General features: G+C 34.4%; 2 protein-coding genes across 2 annotated transcripts; both read left to right on the top strand.

The window, feature by feature from the left end:
• The first annotated feature begins 918 nt into the window (after positions 1–918).
• Positions 919–16,069, top strand: LOC110457094. Its single transcript, XM_021508194.1, has 23 exons — positions 919–1,005; positions 1,247–1,348; positions 1,872–1,973; positions 2,670–2,771; positions 3,018–3,119; positions 3,679–3,780; positions 4,231–4,332; positions 5,034–5,135; positions 5,659–5,760; positions 6,457–6,558; positions 6,805–6,906; positions 7,466–7,567; positions 8,018–8,119; positions 8,822–8,923; positions 9,448–9,549; positions 10,246–10,347; positions 10,593–10,694; positions 11,255–11,356; positions 11,865–11,966; positions 12,529–12,630; positions 13,260–13,322; positions 14,075–14,176; positions 15,869–16,069. The coding sequence occupies exons 1-23, from the start codon at positions 919–921 to the stop codon at positions 16,067–16,069; spliced, it is 2,391 nt and encodes a 796-aa protein (XP_021363869.1).
• A 3,491-nt stretch (positions 16,070–19,560) lies between these two features.
• On the top strand, positions 19,561–24,363 carry LOC110457122 (protein yellow-like). The gene is made up of 3 exons (XM_021508229.1): positions 19,561–20,859; positions 21,869–21,973; positions 24,134–24,363. Exons 1-3 carry the CDS (start codon positions 19,590–19,592, stop codon positions 24,286–24,288), a joined length of 1,530 nt encoding a protein of 509 aa, XP_021363904.1. The 5' UTR covers positions 19,561–19,589; the 3' UTR covers positions 24,289–24,363.
• The last annotated feature ends 1,872 nt before the right edge of the window (positions 24,364–26,235 follow it).

The following is a 26,235-nucleotide window of genomic DNA, read 5'->3' as shown; positions in this document are numbered from 1 at the left end:
ACCAACCAGTGTGTTTGTAACACAGGATACTTTTCATACCACGGATCATGTGTTGGTGAGTTTTAAAGAACTCCTTTTATATAATCAATAAATACAGACGTTCATCGTATTTTAAACCTCTAAAAAATATGAAATAAGTCGTTTTGAGTTAACGTTTTTGAAAATTACGATACAAATTTTGTGTTAAAGGACAAAGTAAATATCCCACTATCGAAGTTACATTTATTTATTCTTTAGATAGACTACTTACTGAACCGAGTTTGTTAAAATTGGGGTTAAATTTGGATGTATCATCAAAAACTGAAAATCAAACATATTTTTGGATATACATCATATATTCGAACATTAAAATATCGCTTATACGTTGTTTGAAATTAAGATTAAAAGTATGTATTTAAGGACAGTTACCTTTTAGTAGTATATTAAACCCTGATATGTTTCAGTCCCATGCGGAGGACGTTGTAAACCCAACGCATATTGCGACAAAGTCAGAAACCAATGTGTCTGTAACACAGGCTACTCTTTGTACCAAGGATCGTGTACCCGTATGTATAGTTGCACAAATAAATCAAATGCATGTTCAATACTTAAAACATCTATTGTCAATATTTTGAAACCAGTGTGTCTGTAACAAGACACGTTTCGTTCAGTTAGTCATGTGCTAGTATGTATGGTTCATTATATTGATACAAGTCTTGTTCATTGCTTTGTAATAATACTAAAGCATAAGTTGTCCATATTTTGAACGCCAACAATATTGACAGCTATCGAACAATATAAAACGTCTTGTATGACACGAAAACGGAAATAGCCTTTGCTATGCAAATAATGTATGATTGGTTATAATTTAAAAACCGAAGGATTTTCAAGTAATGATGTATTTCAATATTCGTTGTATGTTAAAGACAAACTACGAAAATGACATTTACATACCCTTCACAGTTCCATGCGGAGGAGCATGTGAACGTTATGCATACTTTGTTAAAGGAAGCAACCAACGTGTCAGTAAAACAGGATACTTCCTCTTCAAAGGATCATGTACTTGCTAGTGACGCTTAAACGTATTGATGATCGAAATATTAAGCTTTTAGGTTGGATTACAATTATCGTCGATGGCATATTATAAAACACGTAACATGTTATATACATTTGAAAGAAACAAAGATATCTTTGTTGTATAGAACAAGTACAAAGTGTTTCCTGTCTATATATTTACATAATTGTTGTTTTTTTTTATATTTAATAGTGCCTTGTGGAGGATCATGTGGACCAAACTCCCGATGTGACCGCACGACCAACCAGTGTGTTTGTAACACAGGATACTTTTCATTCCATGGAACATGTGTTGGTGAGTATGAAAAAACGGAAAACGTATAACTGATAAATACGAATTCAATGCTTACCCTTTCATTATTATATGTGAATATTTAAAGAACTACTATTATATAACAAATATATACGGACGGCCTTCCTTTTCTTTGATTTTAACTGCTTTATGTACCTGTATCCTAGAACCGTTTTATTAAATTTCCTCTCTTTTCTCAACCTCTAAAACATATTAACTAAACGTTTTGAGTTAACGTTGTTGAAAATGTAATACACATTTTGTGTTAAAGGACAAAGTAAATACCGCACTGTTGAGGATACATTTGTTTATATTTTAGATAGACTACTTGCTGAACCGCGTTTGTTAAGAGCGAGGTTAAATCTTAATGTATCACTACAAACTGAAAGTCAAACTTTTGTTTTGGATATACATCATATAACGAACATTAAAACATCGCTTATACGATGTTTGAAATCAATCTTAAAATAACGTTTCTAAGGGCATTTAGCTTTTTAGTAGTAAATGAACCCCTATAATGTTGCAGTACCATGCGGAGGACGTTGTGGACCTAATGCACAATGCGACAAAGTCAAAAACCAGTGTGTCTGTAACACAGGATACTTTCTGTTCCAAGGATCGTGTACCCGTATGTATAGTTGTACAAATATATCGAACTCATGTTACATACTGAAACATCCATTGACAATATTTTGAAACAAGTTTGTCTGTAACAAAAAACGTTTTGTTCAGTAAATCATGTTCTATATGAATGGTTCATTATATTGATACAAGTCTTGTTCATTGCCTTGAAAAAATACTAAATCATAATCTTTCGATATTCTGAACGCCAAAAATCTTGACAACTTTCGAACAATTTGAAATGTCTGGATTAAATCAAAAATTGGAAATAATTTTTGCTATACAGATAATGTATGGTTAGTTATAATTTAATAAGGGAGGCGTTTTCACGTATTGATGTATTTCAATATTCATAGTATGTTATGGACAAAATACCAAAATGACATAAATAAACCCTTCACAGTTCCATGCGGAGGAGCATGTGAACGTTATGCATAGATTGACAAAGGAAGCAACCAACGTGTATGCAACACATGATGCTTCCTCTGAAAAGGATCATGTACTTGCTAGTGACGCTAAAACGTATCGATGATCGAAATATGAAGCTTTTTAGTTAGATTGCAATTATCGTCGATGGCATTTAATGAAACACGTAACATGGTATATACTTCTGAAAGCAACAAAAGACAACTGTGTTATTTAGTACAATTACAAAGTGTTTCCTTTCTATATATTTACATACTTATTTGTTTGTATTTAATAGTGCCTTGTGGAGGATCGTGTGGACCAAACTCCCGATGTGACCGCACAACCAACCAGTGTATTTGTAACACAGGATACTTTTCATACCACGGAACATGTGTTGGTAAGTATGAAAGAACGGAAAAATGTATAACTGATAATAACGGACGCCATACTTACCCTTTAATTATTATATGTGAGTATTCAAAGAACTACTCTTATATAATTAATAACTACAGACGTCCATCTTGGATCTATGTCATATATTGGACATTAAAATATGTCTAGTATGTTGTTTGAAAGAAAACTCTAAAAACGTTTTAATGACATTGCATTGGTTAAAAGTATAGTAAACGCTACTATATTGCAGTGCCATGCGGAGGACGTTGTGGACCCAACGCACAATGCGACAAAGTCAGAAACCAGTGTGTCTGTAACACTGGATACTCTCTGTACCATGGATTATGTACCCGTATGTATAGTTGTACAATTATATCAAATTCGTGTTCAATACTAAAACATCCATTGACAATATTTTGAAACCAGTGTCTGTAACAAAAAACGTTATGTTCACTACATCATGTGCTACTACATACATGTATAATTCATTATATTGATACAAGTCTAGTGTATTGCCTTGTAATAATACTAAAGCATAATATGTCTATATTTTGAACGCCAACAATGTTGACAGCTTTCGAACAATTTAAAATGTCTTGGATAACTCGAAGGCGAAATAACTATTGTTATGCAGATAATGTATGATAAGGTATAATTTAATAACTGATGCGTTTTAACGTAATGACATATTTCAATAATCATTTTATGTAATGGACAAACTTCTAAAATGACATTGGTATAGTTCAATGCGGGGGAGCATGTGGGAGTTATGGCATACTGATGATTCCAATTATCGTCGATAGCATATAACAAAATTTCTGAAAGCAACAAAAGACATATGTGTTGTTTAGTACAGGTACAAAGTGTTTCCATTCTATATATTTACATACTTATTTGTTTGTATTTAATAGTGCCTTGTGGAGGATCGTGTGGACCAAACTCCCGATGTGACCGCACAACCAACCAGTGTGTTTGTAACACAGGATACTTTTCATACCACGGAACATGTGTTGGTGAGTATTTAAAGAACTACTTTTATATACCCAATAGCTACGGACGTCTATCATCTCCTTTGATTTTTACTGATTTTATGTACATGTATCATAGAGCCGTTTTATTATAACGCCTCTCTATTTTAAACCTCTAAAAAATATGAAATAAGCCGTTTTGAGTTGGTGTTTTTGAAAATTACGATACAAATTTTGTGTTAAAGGACAAAGTAAATATCGCACTATCGAAGTTACATTTATTTTTTAGATAGACTACTTACTGAACCGAGTTTGTTAAAATTGGGGTTAAATTTGGATGCAACATCAAAAACTGAAAGTCAAACATATTTTTGGATATACATCATATATTCGAGCATTAAAATATCGCTTATACGTTGTTTGAAATTAAGATTAAAAGTATGTATTTAAGGACAGTTAGCTTTTAGTAGTATATTAAACCCTGTTATGTTTCAGTTCCATGCGGAGGACGTTGTAAACCCAACGCATATTGCGACAAAGTCAGAAACCAATGTGTCTGTAACACAGGCTACTCTTTGTACCAAGGATCGTGTACCCGTATGTATAGTTGCACAAATAAATCAAATGCATGTTCAATACTAAAAACATCCATTGTCAATATTTTGTAACCAGTGTGTCTGTTACAAGACACGTTTCGTTCAGTTAGTCATGTGCTAGTATGTATGGTTCATTATATTAATACAAGTCTTGTTCATTGCCTTGTAATAATACTAAAGCATAAGTTGTCCATATTTTGAACTCCAACAATATTGACAGCTATCGAACAATATGAAACGTCTTGTATGACACGAAAACGATAATAGCTTTTGCTATGCAAATAATGTATGATTGGTTATAATTTAAAAACCGAAGGATTTTCAAGTAATGATGTATTTCAATATTCGTTGTATGTTAAAGACAAACTACGAAAATGACATTTACATACCCTTCACAGTTCCATGCGGAGGAGCATGTGAACGTTATGCATACTTTGTTAAAGGAAGCAACCAACGTGTCAGTAAAACAGGATACTTCCTCTTCAAAGGATCATGTACTTGCTAGTGACGCTTAAACGTATTGATGATCGAAATATTAAGCTTTTAGGTTGGATTACAATTATCGTCGATGGCATATTATAAAACACGTAACATGTTATATACATCTGAAAGAAACAAAGATATCTTTGTTGTATAGAACAAGTACAAAGTGTTTCCTGTCTATATATTTACATATTGTTTTTTTTTATATATATTTAATAGTGCCTTGTGGAGGATCATGTGGACCAAACTCCCGATGTGACCGCACGACCAACCAGTGTGTTTGTAACACAGGATACTTTTCATTCCATGGAACATGTGTTGGTGAGTATGAAAAAACGGAAAACGTATAACTGATAAATACGAATTCAATGCTTACCCTTTCATTATTATATGTGAATATTTAAAGAACTACTATTATATAACAAATATATACGGACGGCCTTCCTTTTCTTTGATTTTAACTGCTTTATGTACCTGTATCCTAGAACCGTTTTATTAAATTTCCTCTCTTTTCTCAACCTCTAAAACATATTAACTAAACGTTTTGAGTTAACGTTGTTGAAAATGTAATACACATTTTGTGTTAAAGGACAAAGTAAATACCGCACTGTTGAGGATACATTTGTTTATATTTTAGATAGACTACTTGCTGAACCGCGTTTGTTAAGAGCGAGGTTAAATCTTAATGTATCACTACAAACTGAAAGTCAAACTTTTGTTTTGGATATACATCATATAACGAACATTAAAACATCGCTTATACGATGTTTGAAATCAATCTTAAAATAACGTTTCTAAGGGCATTTAGCTTTTTAGTAGTAAATGAACCCCTATAATGTTGCAGTACCATGCGGAGGACGTTGTGGACCTAATGCACAATGCGACAAAGTCAAAAACCAGTGTGTCTGTAACACAGGATACTTTCTGTTCCAAGGATCGTGTACCCGTATGTATAGTTGTACAAATATATCGAACTCATGTTACATACTGAAACATCCATTGACAATATTTTGAAACAAGTTTGTCTGTAACAAAAAACGTTTTGTTCAGTAAATCATGTTCTATATGAATGGTTCATTATATTGATACAAGTCTTGTTCATTGCCTTGAAAAAATACTAAATCATAATCTTTCGATATTCTGAACGCCAAAAATCTTGACAACTTTCGAACAATTTGAAATGTCTGGATTAAATCAAAAATTGGAAATAATTTTTGCTATACAGATAATGTATGGTTAGTTATAATTTAATAAGGGAGGCGTTTTCACGTATTGATGTATTTCAATATTCATAGTATGTTATGGACAAAATACCAAAATGACATAAATAAACCCTTCACAGTTCCATGCGGAGGAGCATGTGAACGTTATGCATAGATTGACAAAGGAAGCAACCAACGTGTATGCAACACATGATGCTTCCTCTGAAAAGGATCATGTACTTGCTAGTGACGCTAAAACGTATCGATGATCGAAATATGAAGCTTTTTAGTTAGATTGCAATTATCGTCGATGGCATTTAATGAAACACGTAACATGGTATATACTTCTGAAAGCAACAAAAGACAACTGTGTTATTTAGTACAATTACAAAGTGTTTCCTTTCTATATATTTACATACTTATTTGTTTGTATTTAATAGTGCCTTGTGGAGGATCGTGTGGACCAAACTCCCGATGTGACCGCACAACCAACCAGTGTATTTGTAACACAGGATACTTTTCATACCACGGAACATGTGTTGGTAAGTATGAAAGAACGGAAAAATGTATAACTGATAATAACGGACGCCATACTTACCCTTTAATTATTATATGTGAGTATTCAAAGAACTACTCTTATATAATTAATAACTACAGACGTCCATCTTGGATCTATGTCATATATTGGACATTAAAATATGTCTAGTATGTTGTTTGAAAGAAAACTCTAAAAACGTTTTAATGACATTGCATTGGTTAAAAGTATAGTAAACGCTACTATATTGCAGTGCCATGCGGAGGACGTTGTGGACCCAACGCACAATGCGACAAAGTCAGAAACCAGTGTGTCTGTAACACCGGATACTCTCTGTACCATGGATTATGTACCCGTATGTATAGTTGTACAATTATATCAAATTCGTGTTCAATACTAAAACATCCATTGACAATATTTTGAAACCAGTGTCTGTAACAAAAAACGTTATGTTCACTACATCATGTGCTACTACATACATGTATAATTCATTATATTGATACAAGTCTGGTGTATTGCCTTGTAATAATACTAAAGCATAATCTGTCTATATTTTGAACGCCAACAATGTTGACAGCTTTCGAACAATTTAAAATGTCTTGGATAACTCGAAGGCGAAATAACTATTGTTATGCAGATAATGTATGATAAGGTATAATTTAATAACTGATGCGTTTTAACGTAATGACATATTTCAATAATCATTTTATGTAATGGACAAACTTCTAAAATGACATTGGTATAGTTCAATGCGGGGTAGCATGTGAGAGTTATGACATACTGATGATTCCAATTATCGTCGAAAGCATATAACAAAATTTCTGAAAGCAACAAAAGACATATGTGTTGTTTAGTACAGGTACAAAGTGTTTCCATTCTATATATTTACATACTTATTTGTTTGTATTTAATAGTGCCTTGTGGAGGATCGTGTGGACCAAACTCCCGATGTGACCGCACAACCAACCAGTGTGTTTGTAACACAGGATACTTTTCATACAACGGAATATGTGTTGGTGAGTATTTAAAGAACTACTTTTATATACCCAATAGCTACGGACGTCTATCATCTCCTTTGATTTTTACTGATTTTATGTACATGTATCATAGAGCCGTTTTATTATAACGCCTCTCTATTTTAAACCTCTAAAAAATATGAAATAAGCCGTTTTGAGTTGGTGTTTTTGAAAATTACGATACAAATTTTGTGTTAAAGGACAAAGTAAATATCGCACTATCGAAGTTACATTTATTTTTTAGATAGACTACTTACTGAACCGAGTTTGTTAAAATTGGGGTTAAATTTGGATGCATCATCAAAAACTGAAAGTCAAACATATTTTTGGATATACATCATATATTCGAGCATTAAAATATCGCTTATACGTTGTTTGAAATTAAGAATAAAAGTATGTATTTAAGGACAGTTAGCTTTTAGTAGTATATTAAACCCTGTTATGTTTCAGTTCCATGCGGAGGACGTTGTAAACCCAACGCATATTGCGACAAAGTCAGAAACCAATGTGTCTGTAACACAGGCTACTCTTTGTACCAAGGATCGTGTACCCGTATGTATAGTTGCACAAATAAATCAAATGCATGTTCAATACTAAAAACATCCATTGTCAATATTTTGTAACCAGTGTGTCTATAACAAGACACGTTTCGTTCAGTTAGTCATGTGCTAGTATGTATGGTTCATTATATTAATACAAGTCTTGTTCATTGCCTTGTAATAATACTAAAGCATAAGTTGTCCATATTTTGAACTCCAACAATATTGACAGCTATCGAACAATATGAAACGTCTTGTATGACACGAAAACAATAAAAGCTTTTGCTATGCAAATAATGTATGATTGGTTATAATTTAAAAACCGAAGGATTTTCAAGTAATGATGTATTTCAATATTCGTTGTATGTTAAAGACAAACTACGAAAATGACATTTACATACCCTTCACAGTTCCATGCGGAGGAGCATGTGAACGTTATGCATACTTTGTTAAAGGAAGCAACCAACGTGTCAGTAAAACAGGATACTTCCTCTTCAAAGGATCATGTACTTGCTAGTGACGCTTAAACGTATTGATGATCGAAATATTAAGCTTTTTAGTTGGATTACAATTATCGTCGATGGCATATTATAAAACACGTAACATGTTATATACATCTGGAAACAACAACTATATCTTTGTTGTATAGAACAAGTGCAAAGTGTTTCCTGTCTATATATTTACATAACTGGTGTTTTTTTTATATATTTAATAGTGCCTTGTGGAGGATCATGTGGACCAAACTCCCGTTGTGACCGCACAACCAACCAGTGTATTTGTAACACAGGATACTTTTCATTCCACGGAACATGTGTTGGTGAGTATGACAAAACGGAAAACGTATAACTGATAATTACGAATTCAATACTTACCCTTTCATTATTATATGTGAGTATTTAAAGAACTACTATTATATAACAAATATATACGGACGTCCTTCCTTTTCTTTGATTTTTACTGCTTTATTTATCTGTATCCTAGAACCGTTTTATTATATTTCCTCTCTATTTTCAACCTCTAAAACATATTAAATAAACGTTTTGAGTTAACGTTGTTGAAAATATAATACACATTTTGTGTTAAAGGACAAGGTAAATACCGCACTGTTGAGGATACATTTGTTTATATTTTAGATAGACTACTTGCTGAACCGCGCTTGTTAAGAGCGAGGTTAAATCTTAATGTATCATTACAAACTGAAAGTCAAACATATTTTTTTAATATACATCATATAACAGAACATCAAAACATCGCTTATACGATGTTTGAAATTAATCTTTAAATTACGTTTCTAAGGGCATTTAGCTTTTTAGTAGTAAATGAACCCCTATAATGTTGTAGTACCATGCGGAGGACGTTGTGGACCTAATGCACAATGCGACAAAGTCAAAAACCAGTGTGTCTGTAACACAGGATACTTTCTGTTCCAAGGATCGTGTACCCGTATGTATAGTTGTACAAATATATCAAACTCATGTTACATACTGAAACATCCATTGACAATATTTTGAAACATGTTTGTCTGTAACAAAAAACGTTTTGTTCAGTAAATCATGTTCTATATGAATGGTTCATTATATTGATACAAGTCTTGTTCATTGCCTTGAAAAAATACTAAATCATAATCTTTCGATATTCTGAACGCCAAAAATCTTGACAACTTTCGAACAATTTGAAATGTCTGGATTAAATCAAAAATTGGAAATAATTTTTGCTATACAGATAATGTATGGTTAGTTATAATTTAATAAGGGAGGCGTTTTCACGTATTGATGTATATCAATATTCATAGTATGTTATGGACAAAATACCAAAATGACATAAATAAACCCTTCACAGTTCCATGCGGAGGAGCATGTGAACGTTATGCATAGATTGACAAAGGAAGCAACCAACGTGTATGCAACACATGATGCTTCCTCTGAAAAGGATCATGTACTTGCTAGTGACGCTAAAACGTATCGATGATCGAAATATGAAGCTTTTTAGTTAGATTGCAATTATCGTCGATGGCATTTAATGAAACACGTAACATGGTATATACTTCTGAAAGCAACAAAAGACAACTGTGTTATTTAGTACAAGTACAAAGTGTTTCCTTTCTATATATTTACATAATTGTTTGTTTGTATTTAATAGTGCCTTGTGGAGGATCGTGTGGACCAAACTCCCGATGTGAACGCACAACCAACCAGTGTATTTGTAACACAGGATACTTTTCATACCACGGAACATGTGTTGGTGAGTATGAAAGAACGGAAAATGTATAACTGAAAATAACGGACGCCATACTTACCCTTTAATTATTATATGTGAGTATTCAAAGAACTACTCTTATATAATCAATAACTACAGACGTCCATCTTGGATCTACTTCATATATTAGACATTAAAATATGTCTAGTACGTTGTTTGAAAGAAAACTCTAAAAACGTTTTAATGACATTGCATTGGTTAAAAGTATATTAAACGCTACTATATTGCAGTGCCATGCGGAGGACGTTGTGGACCCAACGCACAATGCGACAAAGTCAGAAACCAGTGTGTCTGTAACCCCGGATACTCTCTGTACCATGGATTATGTACCCGTATGTATAGTTGTACAATTATATCAAATTCGTGTTCAATACTAAAACATCCATTGACAATATTTTGAAACCAGTGTCTGTAGCAAAAAACGTTATGTTCACTACATCATGTGCTACTACATACATGTATAATTCATTATATTGATACAAGTCTAGTTTATTGCCTTGTAATAATACTAAAGCATAATCTGTCCATATTTTGAACGCCAACAATGTTGACAGCTTTCGAACAATTTAAAATGTCTTGGATAACTCGAAGGCGAAATAACTATTGATATGCAGATAATGTATGATAAGTTATAATTTAATAACTGATGCGTTTTAACGTAATGACATATTTCAATAATCATTTTATGTAATGGACAAACTTCTAAAATGACATTGATATAGTTCAATGCGGAGGGGCATGTGAGAGTAATGACATACTGATGATTCCAATTATCGTCGATAGCATATAACAAAATTTCTGAAAGCAAACAAAAGACATATGTGTTGTTTAGTACAGGTACAAAGTGTTTCCTTTCTATATATTTACATACTTATTTGTTTGTATTTAATAGTGCCTTGTGGAGGATCGTGTGGACCAAACTCCCGATGTGACCGCACAACCAACCAGTGTGTTTGTAACACAGGATTCTTTTCATACCACGGATCATGTGTTGGTGAGTATAAAAAGAACGGAACATGTATAACTGATAATTACGGACGCCATACTTACCCTTCCATTATTATATCTGAGTATTTAAAGAACTACTATTATATTACCAATAGCTACGTTGTCCATCATCTTCTTTGCTTTTTCTATTTGTTGTATCATATAACCTATTTTAATATATTTTCAACCACTTATAAGATATGGAATAAATTGTTTTGAATTATTAATGTTTTGAACATTATAATACTGTTTGTGTTAAACGATAAAGTATATATCGCACCATTGAAGCTACATGTTTTATATTTTAGATAGACAACATGCTGAACTGTGTTTGCTAAGAGCGTGGCTAAATCTTAATGTAGTACCACAAGCTGAAAATCAACCACATTTTTGAATATACAGCATATATTGGAACATTAAAATATCGCTTATACGTTATTTGAAATTTATCTTAAAAGTACGTTTTGAAGGACATTTAGTTGTTTTGTAGTATACTAAACCCTCTTTATATTCAGTGCCATGCGGAGGACGTTGTGGACCTAATGCACAATGCGACAAAGTCAGAAACCAGTGTGTCTGTAACACTGGATACTCTCTGTACCAAGGATCGTGTACCCGTATGTATAGTTGCACAAATAAATCAAATTCATATTCAATATTAAAGCATCCATTGGCAATATTTTAAATCCAGTGTCTGTAACAATATACGTTATGTTCATTAAATCATGTGCTAATACGTATAGTTCATTATGTTGATACAAGTCTAGTTCATTGCCTTGTAATAATAGTAAAGCATAATCTGTCCATATTTTGAACGCCAACAATATTGAGAGCTTTCGAACAATTTTAAATGTGTTGGATAATCCGAAAACGTAAACATATATGATTAGATATACATGTACATATACATTGATATACACTTCAAATTTCAATGCAAGGGGCATGTCGACAGTGTGCATACTTTGTTAACCGAAGCAACCAACGTGTCAGTAAAACAGGATACTTCCTCTTCAAAGGATCATGTAATTGCTAGTGACGCCAAAACATACTAATGATCGAAATATTAAGCTTTTCAGCTAGATTACAATTATCGTCGATGGCTAAATAATGAAACACATTACGTGTTATATGCTTCTGAAAGACTCAATGACATACACAATTGTTTCATACATTTGACAGTTCCATGCGGAGGGCCATGTGGGTATAACGCCTACTGTGATAAAGTCAGGAACCAATGTGTCTGTAACACAGGATACGTCTTGTTCCATGGAAGATGTACTCGTAAGTCTTTAAAATTTGAGACTAAAATAATAATTAACCTTTCCCGTGCCACTGCTTAAAACTGAAACGATGAATGGAACATTACTATTTCCATAATCATAGCTTTGACAATCCATTTCTGAAAGGAAAAGAATCTCATACCTTGCCGAAATCTTGCAAACAAATTAAGATGAAATTAACAAAAGCAGCAATAATTACAACAGTGATTTTTGAGTAACGGACCAGGACTGAGTTACCTCATGCACAAACCTGCGTAAGAGTGTCCGAAACGAAAATAAGAGGAGGTTACTTAATGACGACTAAAGAGCAAGTTTCTAGTGGTCAAGTGAAATAACAGGAAGGAAACGTTGAATGAAGATTATCTGGGAAAATAAGCGCGAAAGAGAACGCGACGTTTATACAATAGAAGAAATATTTCCGAGGAAACCTCAAGCAAAGAAATTAAACAGTAAATTAAATATATAAAGTCACGTGATCAACCGAATTCAATTAAACACACTGTAAAATATGGAGGATATATCGTTAAATAATTATTTGCCATATACATCACTCAGACTGTCATTTCTAATGTATAATATTTTGAAAGATAAGTGAAATTGATTGCCTGAGGTTGTTTTGTTATTATACAGTACCATGCGGAGGACGCTGTGGCCAAAATGAACAATGTGATTCCGTATCCAACCAGTGCGTATGTAAGTCTGGATTCATGAAATTCAAAGGAGGACCATGTCAACGTGAGTATAACGTCTAACCAGCTCACTAACAAAGTCATGTTTTTATTATTCGAGTAATTTGTTTCCACTATTTGTAACAAAATGTAGCTAATAATATATAATACTATATTGTACCTGATGACACCATACTCTTACTTAGATGTATAGCTATATAAATCTCGCCTATGATAATCACGTATCGATAATAAACTTTTAGAATCAATTCGATAGCAAACAAAATGTGGCTTGTGATCTTAGCAGATACATGTAATACTCTCATCGCATTGTAATTGTACATCACGATCGCGAGTTACGTTTCGATCTGATGGAAACGGGTTCGTTTAAAAACCAATTTATGCAGTAAAATTATATGTAAATATGCTCAGTGCCTGGTTGCATCAGGTAATGAAAATGTAATGATATATGAATTATTTATTTAAAAAGTGTGTTCATTCTGCATAAATTAGTAAATTTTGTATAAGTTTCCTGCTTTATTGATGATTATATTTATGAATCTCAGTACATGCTTTTCATTTGGAAATTGTTTCTTATTTGAACATTATAAATATTATATATAACATGTAAGAAGATATAGGTAAAATCATGATCATGTTAGTGCTACGATGTCAACATTCAACCGGACTAAACTTTTCATAAAATATATTTTTCTAAGCTAAGGTGCATGATAATGTCGTTTAAGGTTTCGAAAAGTTTGATGTCTTGAATTTCAGTGCCCTGTGGAGGCCCATGTGGACCACACTCGTACTGTAACCAAGGGACCAACCAGTGTGTCTGTAACACAGGATACTTCAAATACCACGGATCGTGCGCCCGTACGTAGCTGACTTAATTATCAAATACAAATTTGTTATGGTTTTTTTTCACAATATCATTTACCTGTAATTACAACGGATTTGAAAACAATATTCGGGCTTAGGTAAAGTGGATTTATGTACTTCTTCAAAAGTGTAAGAGGTTTTTGACAGTATTGCCACTATCAGTACGATCGTATAGGAAATGCCAGATGAATACGAATTAATCATAATTATTCGTAACTGTAATACATTATTTTGTTCGACATTTCTGTAACACCTTGGCCACTATTCATGAAATCGTTCCCACGCTCAAGCATGGATTTTGTGCTCAAGCTGAATTTCTTGTTTCAAGTTATGAATTAATTTTAAAAATCTTGTTTTGTCAATGATTTAAAAAAACATTGAAGAGTCTGAAAGCCAAAAACTATTTTCAATGTTTATATTTGACTTTTTGATTGTTTGATTATTGATTCAAGCGAGTTACAAGAAAGTTGGGTTGAGCACAAAATCCATGCTTGAACATGAGAACAATTTCATGAACATGGGCTTAGAAGATCGTAGGAACGTGTCTTCTTAAATTAATAGATGATAAAGAAGTGAAGAAATATATTTGGTTCATATTTATTGTTAGGGTTAGTTCATTATCTCGGATTTTATACATAGACTATAGTAAGCAATGGTCAAGTACACTAAATGAATATAAAAATGTACGCATTTATGTATCTTTGTCGGCAGTGCCATGTGGTGGTCAATGTGTATACAACGCCTACTGTGACAAATCTTCAAACACCTGTAAATGTAACCACGGACTGGTAGGAGACGGCACCACGAAGTGTGGAAGTGAGTAGTGTATTATACTCTTACGTCAATAAGGTCTAGGTGTTTAACATTCCTGTTACACCAACAACATTTTGAAGCAATTGTAACATAAATGTTCCATCGGATATTTAGCTTTCTTGTAAAAGTTATATCCAACTTAAATGAAACCTTACTTAAAAGTTTGGAGTAATATTGGCATCAGTTAAAGATCCGTGTACTTTCATCATCTGTAGCTATGAATTACATTTTTATACCTGTTTGACAATGGTATTAGTTATGTATTTTTCTTTAAAAGGAAGCTTTATAAAACAAAAATGATAAATATTAAATAAAGAACATACCAACTGCAGTATTTTGATAGTAGAAATGTGAAGAGGCCTAGCTGATCACAATCCTGTCGCTCTTATCAACTTATAAGCAACCATATAATCAGTAGTTCACTTGCTTAACCTGACTACAATAATATCCAAAATGAAATTAAGGGGAGTTTACCGTATGTTTGAAAAAAACATCTCGAGTGAATTTCTGTGGTGTTTTTCCTGCAGAGGGGCAGGAAGCCTTAATATTACTTACAAATGGTTGTTGGGTGGCACAGTGGGTAGCGTACTTACCTTTAAGATGGTTGGGTTTTTTATTCCCCGATTGGACGTAAAATGGTTTTGGTCACCTGCCCGATCACATTGGTCCAGTCTCTTCCAACATTAAGACCTTCTCTGCGCTGCCGTCCGGGTATAAAAGAATGATTAAAATAAGTTGGATTGGCTTGTCTCATAATGGTTTGATTGTCATGTCTCTTAATACATTACGAGCGAGGGCTAATGCACAGATTATACAATGTATCTATTTTCCTCATATGTTGAAATAACACCAATGTTGACGTGTCATTTACAGTTCCGTGTGATGGACGATGCGGTTCATTCCCACACTCCCATTGTGATCACAGCACAAACAGGTGCGCGTGTGACGTTGGATGGCAGGGTAATCCATACGGAAGTCCTGGATGTGTATGTGACCATAGCGGCGGCGGCAGTGGACATTATTAAACCTCAACTGACCATTTATGACCTATCGACCAATTGTACCTTAGTATAATGAAATAAATATGTATATATCACAGCATGCAAAAAATATGTCGTTAAAGTTTTTCTTTGCAATCTGATACTTATTATTTATACATTATGCATGTAAATAACACCACACACAGCTTATACATCAATGGCGCTGCACTATTATTCACACAACAATTCTTTTTGTAATGCCTTTAAGTATGATACATGTAAACCTTCGTCTAATATTATAAAAGTAGAGCTGTAAAAGCGGGAATTTTCGCAATGTGAAAATGTTCGCGCGCGCGCAAATATCCACACTCAAATATTTAATCATATGATTTTATAAATTATTGACAATACAATAGATAAACCGAGGAAATCTCCACACTACGATCAGTTAGAACAGTCACAACCAAAACATTTTAACACCCAGAACTTTTTTATTTTAAGGTAGTTGTTTGGGTCTAAAAACAATATACTTTTTTTCTACATTTTAATGGGATTGTTAAGACATATCAACATACAGAGTGTAGGAGGGAATGTGTTCGTTGATGATTATATCACCTCAGACAAAATCATTCGCAGTGCTTATTTTGAACTGGTATCAGCGCCACAGCAAGTAAACATTTAATAAAATGGTGGTTCTTAAAGATTGTTGCAATCCAGAAACACCAAAAGAGAGTCTTTCATTACCTCACATTGAATACGAATTCGTACAAAGGTCATTAAAAAGCAAAGTTTCCAGATGCTACAACTCTTCACAACCAAACAATTTAAGGATCCCTGTACCATTTCCAACATTTGGAACTAAGCATTGAAGGCTGTTTTGTTCCGGCACGACGTTAGCCTTGATAGATTATATCTGAAGATGAAACAATATCGTGTTTTATTATGAAAAATGATACAGATGAGATAAACAAAAGATAATTAACCAAAACGTTCTAAGGAGTAAAATAAATCAGCAAGGCTAGATTTGAATCCCGGTACTCAGATTGTTACACCTTTGCTGTAACTAATTTAGCTACCCGGTCAACAGAAGTGTACTACATGAAACCCGAATGTGCTACAGTTTAGTCTCGTTCAACCAGGCTATTGTTGTCAGCGCAAGCTACGCTTGAATTACAAGTTATCAAGCGTCTGGTTAAACGAGACTAGCTACAGTTTTAATGAAACGGTGGGACAGGGATCCTTAATTTTGTAACCGTTTACCAAGTATTTACGAGTTACCTCTCTTGAGACGGTTAATGCAAATAAAACCCCAAAATCATGGAAATAAAAAACATTTCATTTTCAGTGGCAAGCCAATATTCTGGAAAGTTTTAAAACTTTAATTGCAATTTCCTGATTTATGATGATCTTTGGTTTATAGTAAATAACATTAAATCTAAATTTTATCGCACTAAAACAGCCAAAAGAATATGAATAATGACTATGTAATGGAACTGAAATCGTGTCCTTGTTCTTAAAGTTATTTTTTTTGTTTTTGTTTATTTTTACTAATTATTTGATAAAATCCCAACTTAACTGATGTAATATTAGGACATTAATCTCTAAATATCGTATCTTATATTCATTTTAAACTATGGCCGATTTGTTTTAGACACATACGAAGATTATACAACGTAAACACTATACAATACTTACATTGTTAAAAAAATCGTTATACCGGATCTTCAAATCTGCGAACAATAGGGCCTTTTAATGATAAATAAATCATCACAGTTATAAACAGTCAGAGAGGAAACTTTCATCTTGTACATTTTCAAATTTATTAAATCTCATACATGTATAAGGATTATAGATGGAACAAAATGCGTAATTCTTAATAACGACGGTGTTGGAGCCATGAAGCTGCCGTGTTGTCCAGTCTATTTAAACAGCACTAAACCCTCCCCCTTCGATACCATTTCCCTGACAACAGACAATCAAGCGCACGAAATCCTGAAACAACATATAATCAAAATTAGTTACATTATTTTTTGTAATACACAATCTCTACCACCTGTCATTCTAAACTACTGTATGAATCATCTACGTGTTTTTTTTATTTTACTGCCATAGGCTATGTCTATTGTCTAATCCTTTTTTTAAATTAAACATTTTTAATTGAATATCGTATGTTAAATGGTGACTTTTGAATGCATAAACGAACAGGCCCCTGGTCGACACGTTTCGTTGGGCCAGAACTTCAGGTTGAAACTGACGCTCGATAATTAATCGTGAAATAAACGTGACGGTGTCGTCTTGCAATAAATAATACATTGTGACGTGTTATTTTAACAAGACTTATTGCGTAAAATTTGTTAAGTTAGACCATCTCAGGTGTTCCATGAAAAGCTATTATACAATAAACATAAGAACTCTATAAGCAAAACAAAATCTAAGTTCCTTATTGGAGTTGGAGTGCGAGAAGTTTCACCAATAATAATGGTTCTGAAGACAGACATAGCATCAAAGAAAACAAAAGGACAAGCGTGAAAAGATTCAGGGATCGAGTAGGTCTCTCTGATTTACACAAAACTATCAGTTATGACCACATCAAGCAAACATGAAATTGTATATCAAGACCTGTCATCATCACATGCAACATAATCTTCTGAGGCATAGATAACAATATTACTGTTATTATCGTTCTGTTTCTATGGGGTTTAACGTCCTCGCGACGACTTAGGTCATATGAACACCAGTGTCTAGCGTGACACCGCCTCAAGGAAAGATGGGCAAGTGAAAAAAAAAGACAGATCCCAAGTGTTGCCATAGGAACAGCCAATTGATTTTGATCTTTTCAATATCCTCTTAGCAGACGACACCAAATAAAACCTAAGATTATGCAGGGGTTTCCACATATGTAGCATCTTACGACTAGCAGTGGGATACAACAGGTCTATACTTTCCCCGAAACTGCCCAAGATAGCCTCTGAACGCATTTATCATAAACCTATCACACATAATATGGCTAGAGCATAGCATTTTATTTACTCTTTATCAGCCTAGATGACGATAAAGAATACTATGAATCTGAATACTCAATAAAATGCATGTGAATTCCAAATACCGCCATCTCATTTCTAAACGTATTAAACTGCAAACTCTCATGCTTGAAATACCAACCAATCACCGCATCAAAACTTTATTTAAAAAGTTCCTTCGTTAAAGAAGCTCTAAATTGGACATGAAGTCATAATTGAAATTGTACATGTTTAGACAATTTCAAAACCAAATTCTCACAATAAAGCTAACAATGAATGGTACAATCTGTGTCAATTAAATATGGAAAGAGCACTTTCAGTGTCAGATATCATTGTTATTACATAATCAGAGAATGACCGTTCAGTCCTTCAAATATAATTACTTATCATTAGGTAATGATAACTGGTTTCCCCGGAAATGTGACAAGGGTGTAGCATTTAACAATGCCATTATTGTTGTGTGTACGTATCAAAACCACAGCGGAGGCGTTAGTGTGCACAATGTGCATTTGTAATAGGATAGGTATTGACAGAAAACATTATATAAGGTTCGCCGATAGGGGGTTCTGGGCACATTTCTTCCAGCAACCAAGAATGAAACACTGCGTATGTCTAGGTTTGACTGTAGTCCTCGCATTAGCGACAGGAACATCAGCCTTGTCCAGATACAAGCCTTTTACGAATTGTGACGACGAACGAATAGTCCATAGGTTTACGGTAATAGATTACATTTGGCCGAGCGACACAGCACGAGAGCATGCTCTTGAAAAGGAAGATTACATTCCGCATAACAATATCATTAGTGGAATGAAAACATATGACAACAAAGTCTACGTCACTGTTCCAAGATGGCGGCGAGGTGTTCCATCAACACTCAACAAAGTCATTGTTAGGAACGGAACGTCGATGCTACAGCCGTTTCCAAGCTGGAAGATGCAGAAGATTGGAGACTGTCGCGCTCTTCAATTTGTTCAAAGTATGGAAATAGACCCAAATACAGGCTGGATGTGGATCATTGACACCGGAAGAATCAACTTCTTCGCCGCTGACGGAACAGCCACAAAAAATGTCTGTCCGGCTAAAATTGTGATATACGATATTAATAAAATGGAAGAAGTTACTCGTCATGAATTTCCAAATCATGTAGCCGATCGCAATGTCACATTTCTTAATGACATTGTCGTGATGTATAGCGGATCACGTCCAAGATATGCGTTCATTTCAGATACGTTCGCATTCCGAATGGTCGTATATGACATGATTCGAAACACCTCTCATTTCTTCTCTCATCCGTCCATGCTACCCGAACCAGGCAACGGAAACATCACAATAATGGGAGAAACACTATCTTTGTCGGCCGGTATAAATGGGATAGCAATGTCATCGGACATGAAGTTTATTTACTTTGGTTCAATATCTGGGTACAGTGTGTATCAGATTCCATCACGTGTTGCGCGTAACCCACATGGGAACTTTGCAAGATATGTCCGGAAGGTTGGCGTCAAGCCGTCTCAGGGAGAGGGAATGACGTACAGCAGAAGTAACCATTTATATTTCTCCGACCTAACTTCGAATTCTATCAACAGATGGGACATCGACCAAGATAGAAAAATTCAACGAAAGTCCTTCCAAAGGGTGGCGATGAAATCCGTTTCCGAAGTATTGTCAAGCAATACATGTATGAACTTTGTCGATACTTTGACATTTGACACAGAGGGATATCTATGGTTTACAGTTAACAAGCTACATAAGTACATCTTAACGTCTATGGACTTTACCGGAAGTAGTGGGCCTAACGTCTTGATATGGAAGGTCTACGTAGGAGAAGTCGGGTACCTAGACCGTCGAAGAACAATTAAATTAGGTGATACATATATTAATGTACTCTATTAAGCATTCAATTGATTCTTATTTATATTGTTTTGTTATCTTCCCTGTTAATTGTGTTTTTCCTTTAGTTGTGATGTCTCCACAGTTCAAGTTTGTCGTCTTTCCTATACGTTTAATGTATCCCAAGTCCGTGCGTGTCATTAGTTCAGGTTTTTTTTATTTTAATTCTTTAATTCTTCCCCTCTTTTTTTTGCATTACCTTAATCTCCGAGGTCTTTCAGAGCATTCTTTAGATCTGTTTAGCCTGCCATGTCCATTTTGTCTTTTTCCTTTAGTTTTGATGCTTTTTCGTCTTCTGTTGTCTAGTCGGCTGCCGTGGTTTCCCGGGTCTTTCCATCATGCCTTTATATTTCTAGGCTTCCTACTTCTTTTTGTCTGTCATTAAGTTCTGAGATCTCAATATTCTGTTGTAAAAAGTCATGATAACCCCTAGTACTCCACAAAGACAAAACAATGTAGGACCATAAATATTAGTCAATATTCCATGCAAACGATCGATGATCGATGATAAAACTTGAAAATAACTTTGTTTTTTGCTTGTTTATATTTAAAAATCTAAATACTTTTGGTTTGAAAAATATCGCATAGCCCGCTTTTTCTTAAGCTTTTTGAAAACATTTCATCACAATGCCCGCTTCATCATATAACCCGCAGAAAACATTTTTAAGGTAAAAACGTATAGGCCGCAGGCAATAAGCAAGAAATTACGGTATTTGCATAAAGCATAAAATATGTCTTGTCACTTATATGACAACATTTTGGAAATGATGAGCTGAAAGGATCCGACATCGAGGCGACTATCATGAGATTCCTTAAAGATGGTCATGATATCGTCAAAATAAATGTAAATGATATTCTAAAACACTATGAACAGTATGTCAAAGTTTTTCTTTACACATAAACAATGTAAATATCAAAAGTGTCGCAACGTTTCAAGACCGACTGGTCCCTTTGTCTAGATATGAATTTTTTATTCTTCCAAGCGCCATGTGGACGCCGTTGTGGACCAAATGAACGCTGTGACGTCGGAACCAACCGGTGCGTGTGTAACCATGGATACATGAGATACAACAGAAAAACATGCCAACGTGAGTATAATGTTCAATAACTGTACCCATTCACTTGGTAATAAGGGTAATACATTTTCTTTTTTTTCCGGGCCGGGGGNTTCTCAAGGATCTCTGTCACACTGCACTGTGGACTTGCCTATTTTTAGTAACATTGTTTTAACTTCCGTTTGGATACACCTGTTGAACAATTTGGCCTGGACACTTTCGTCGATAGGGTAGGTCAATTGCTTAGACAGATAGCAAAGCAGTCTGAAGTTCAGGGTTCAATTCCTGGTCTAGCCCTGCGATGTGTTTAACACTCAGAACACAGTTGTTGATTATATTTTGTTTATTTCATCTGTGTTATTTCTCAAAGAAGTCCCGCACGGTTTGATCTACTGAAGCTAAAGTCATGCAGGAAAATACAGTTTCAAACATATCGTTACAGTTTTAGGCAGCGGCACGTGGATCCTTAATTAAATGCTAACATTTACACATACTCTCCACAGGATTAGTGAATACATTAATCCTCCAACAGCTGCTATTGTCATAATAAAGTGTCATTTGCATTAATCCTCAACTGTGTATAGCAAACTCAAATAGTATCATAACAATGTTTTATGCATTCGGAATCTATATACTTAGTAGTGTCATAGTGACATAGCGATAGCATTAAACTTAGAATGACCATTGCCCGGTAGTATCAGGTACAGCAATAACATAACGATATTTTAAAATCATTTTTCTTTATTCGTAATTGATTAAAAGAAAGTTTGGATCTTTGTATTCACTTTCTGGTAGTGGTCATTCCGAATCAGATGACATGTTTAGGACATTGCATTCAATTTAACGATCATGAACAATCGATATGAACAATGTTAATTATGTGCTAAGGATGCCTGTCCCACTACACGTTTTTTTCGTTTTTTTCGATATACGGTAACATCCCCTTTACTTCCGTTTGGATATAGCTGTAGCAGATTTCGGCCAGGGCACTTCCGTAGACCAGTTAGGTCGGTCAGTAAGAGTGATAGTATAACAATCTGAAGTCCAGGATTTGAATCCTGGTCTAGCTCCGCGGAACTTTCACATTCAGAGGTTTTTTGCAGTGGTACGGGGATCCTTAAGGTACCCAACTAGCTAAACTATAATTTTATCATTGTCACTACTGTCAAAAAATGGTTTAAGCAGTTTTCAAAAATCACATGTTGCGATGCATTTTACAGAATTATAGTTTTTCTGAATTGTTTATTTGAAAATCGATAAAAAAATAAACACAAAAAGCAGGGATATATCTTCACTTGGGACCTACATATTACAACGCCTACGCTAGGAAGTATAACTGCAAAACAGTAATTTAATTGTATGGGCCTCAAAGCCCTTGATAAACTTGACAGGGGAAACTACTCTGAGCCAGATAAACTACTTTTGGTAGCATCATCTTCCATAGAGAAGGGAGAATACTCCAAGGCAAAAACAACTCGAATGGAACTCTTCTTTGTTATTATAACTGAAACAGTGGTGTCCTTCACCTTAAACAAGTAAAACTGTTTGGATAAATTGTGTACACGTGTGTGCTGAATTATGTCTACTTCCTCGACAATAAATTCCACACAGTCATTATGTAATGGGAAAACTGAACCTGTCGAGTTTGTCCGGAAATACATGTCTTAATTAGTGAACAAATGCAGTGAGGTTTAAAGAAATGTCATAATTTAGACAGTAGAAGGCTCTCTGATGAAATATTATGCCTTGTGGTGTGTAGAAACGCACGTGGACTCAACGCATCCTGTATATAACAAAGGATTTTAAGTTCATTAGGTTAAGTTTAAACACTAGCTCATATTCAAGAGGCCAATACCATTATACAGGTAATACGCGTATCTTATTAACGGTGATATGTTTAAACAAGCTTAAGACTTCTTGATTTTATACCATTTATATTCGATTAATGTTAAAGATAAAGTCCTTGCAGTCATGAGCAATGATTTAAAGACTTTGTATGACCTAAAAAATATAAACGTAAACACAGGGTCAAATTACAGTAAGTAATCGTGTACATTTAGAGGTAATACATACTTCTCGATATTGTACAATTTGTATGTGTCATTATTATTGCAAGCGATTGTCAGGCGTAAAGTGTTCAATTTACAATATGCCAGTGTTGAAATAACTGTAATATGTTGTTGTTATTTACAGTTCCATGTGATGGACGATGCGGTTCATTCCCACATTCCCATTGTGACCACAGCACGAACAGATGCACGTGTGACCCCAGATGCACCGGAACTCCATACGGCGGTGCACGTGCTGGATGTATATGTGAACAACGTGGTAGTGGCCGATATTATTAAACCTGAAAAGACAATACTTATCTGTTTTTTACATAATGTTAAAATAAATATGTATATGTCTCAGCATGTATTTAATATATACTTGATGTTTTTTTTTTGTAATTTCTAATATTGATATCAATAGTATATAGTGTTATTAACCAGCTAATTCCATGTTGGTCAAGTTATTAGGCCAAGGTCTGTCATATTGGCCCAAGGCCGCAAGCTGAGGGCCAATGTGACAGACCGAGTCCTAATAACTTGGCCGATGTGGAATTACATAATGTAGCTGATTAATGAAACTTTTATTAATTAACTATAGGCCTACTTGTATATTATTGGCATCAATCTTCAATTCACAAAAACAAACTAATTCAAATTCAACAAATTTGATAACAACAATTTCAAAATACATGTGTTGTTTAGTTGGTAATTTCTTGTGAACTATAGCTATAGACACGGACTGACTGTACTTCGGGTTTTTCTGGGGAGGCATTACATTGATATTTACGGTACCTCCTGAGATATGTGCACCACCTAACAGGGAGAAGGGCAGACAACCTTGTAGTTCAGAATTCGCTATTGAGTATGTACTACCAGTGTATCATGTAGCAATGTTTGGTTAAACTCTCTTAACACTTCGTATCTAGTATTGTCATGCATTAAAACCGCTAGCATGTCTTCGACATTTTTGGCGGAGCTGTCGGATGTTCGCTCCATGGTTTGTTGTCTTCTGGAGCAGTTGGCAACGGACATATTCTTTGCTAACTGCTTTCATACTAGCTACCGTACGCGTATGTCAAACGGCAATGAAGCGTTACTGAAGGTGAGTATGGTAGTCATCTAGGGTAAGTATAGAAATGTTCCGAGTAATATGGCGTGCGTTCGATTGGCGCGTTCTCGGTATTTGCCGAGTTTATCACGTATTGGCCCAGTTCGACGATAAGTATTTAATTAATAAAATATAAAGGATATATAATTTTGTGTATATTGTGACGTCGCTTTAATATTGTAGTGTGATGACATGTACAGTTGGGAGCAAACTTAACTTGGTATCTAGTGCACCTCGTAGTGCTCACGTAGTGAACAAGGAAGTACACTAGACAAAACATTGAAGTGCACTCCAGTTCACTTCAATGGTAACTCCAGTTCACTTCAATGTTAACTCCAGTGCCAACGAAGTGAACTCAAGTGCACAACAGTGATTACCAAAGTTTAAAAGACGGAAGTACATATTTCAATAAGTGTTTAAAATGAAATGGGTTGATGTATGATATCAAACTTTAAGGAGAAAGGTAAGAATCATTTAACTGAATATTTCATAATATCGATACGCATATCATTTTTTGATTGCTTAAAATTTAAACTGAACATACACATGTACAAAGAGAAATTGTACAATATTTCTGGTGATTATAAAAAATCTATAGTTGGCTGTACTTTTTCAGAGGAAAAAGTTTAAAAGTACACGTTATCGTAGTTAAATTCACATCACATTTCATATCAACGTTGTAGTGTCAGGATACGGATCAGTAACTGTTATGTGATATGGGTAATGTGGTTTTACCTATAATTTAATAGCACGGGGTCAATAGAGTAATTCGCTTCTTTGGTGTTTTTTTAAAAGGACAATGGCTTTAATTTAATTTCATTAAATTTCAACAGGCTATGCCTTTATTTGTCCTCTCCTAGCCAGAATTACAAACAGACCTACACTATATATAGAAAGAAAAAGAGAACGCTGTCAATGTACATCCAGTAGAAGTAGTTACAGAAATAGTGATACAAGGGGAGTAACTCCCACAGACGATTCGATTGTAAATAAATAAGCCTCATTTATTGACAACAAGGATCCCCCAATGTAAGACAGCAAAAGATCCACAAGCTACTAGGGATTCTGACCATACAAAGTCTTTAGCTATACACTGGCTTAGGTCATTCACCCCAGCAGACCTTGGATCATTGCCA

The sequence above is a fragment of the Mizuhopecten yessoensis genome, unplaced genomic scaffold (assembly GCF_002113885.1).
Source record: "Mizuhopecten yessoensis strain PY_sf001 unplaced genomic scaffold, ASM211388v2 scaffold9023, whole genome shotgun sequence".
In the NCBI taxonomy this organism is placed as follows: Eukaryota; Metazoa; Mollusca; class Bivalvia; order Pectinida; family Pectinidae; genus Mizuhopecten; species Mizuhopecten yessoensis.
The sequence above is the reverse complement of the archived record's forward strand: the minus strand, read 5'-3'. Positions and strand labels throughout refer to the sequence as shown.

Coding starts and splice junctions, on each gene's coding strand:
- LOC110457094 (XM_021508194.1), top strand. CDS start 919: ATGACATTTACATACCCTTCACAGTTCCATGCGGAGGAGCATGTGAAC. Junction 6,559..6,804: donor ATACCACGGAACATGTGTTG/GTAAGTATGAAA, acceptor ACTATATTGCAG/TGCCATGCGGAGGACGTTGT. Junction 12,631..13,259: donor GTTCCATGGAAGATGTACTC/GTAAGTCTTTAA, acceptor GTTATTATACAG/TACCATGCGGAGGACGCTGT.
- LOC110457122 (XM_021508229.1), top strand. CDS start 19,590: ATGAAACACTGCGTATGTCTAGGTTTGACTGTAGTCCTCGCATTAGCG. Junction 20,860..21,868: donor TCGAAGAACAATTAAATTAG/GTGATACATATA, acceptor TATTCTTCCAAG/CGCCATGTGGACGCCGTTGT. Junction 21,974..24,133: donor CAACAGAAAAACATGCCAAC/GTGAGTATAATG, acceptor TGTTATTTACAG/TTCCATGTGATGGACGATGC.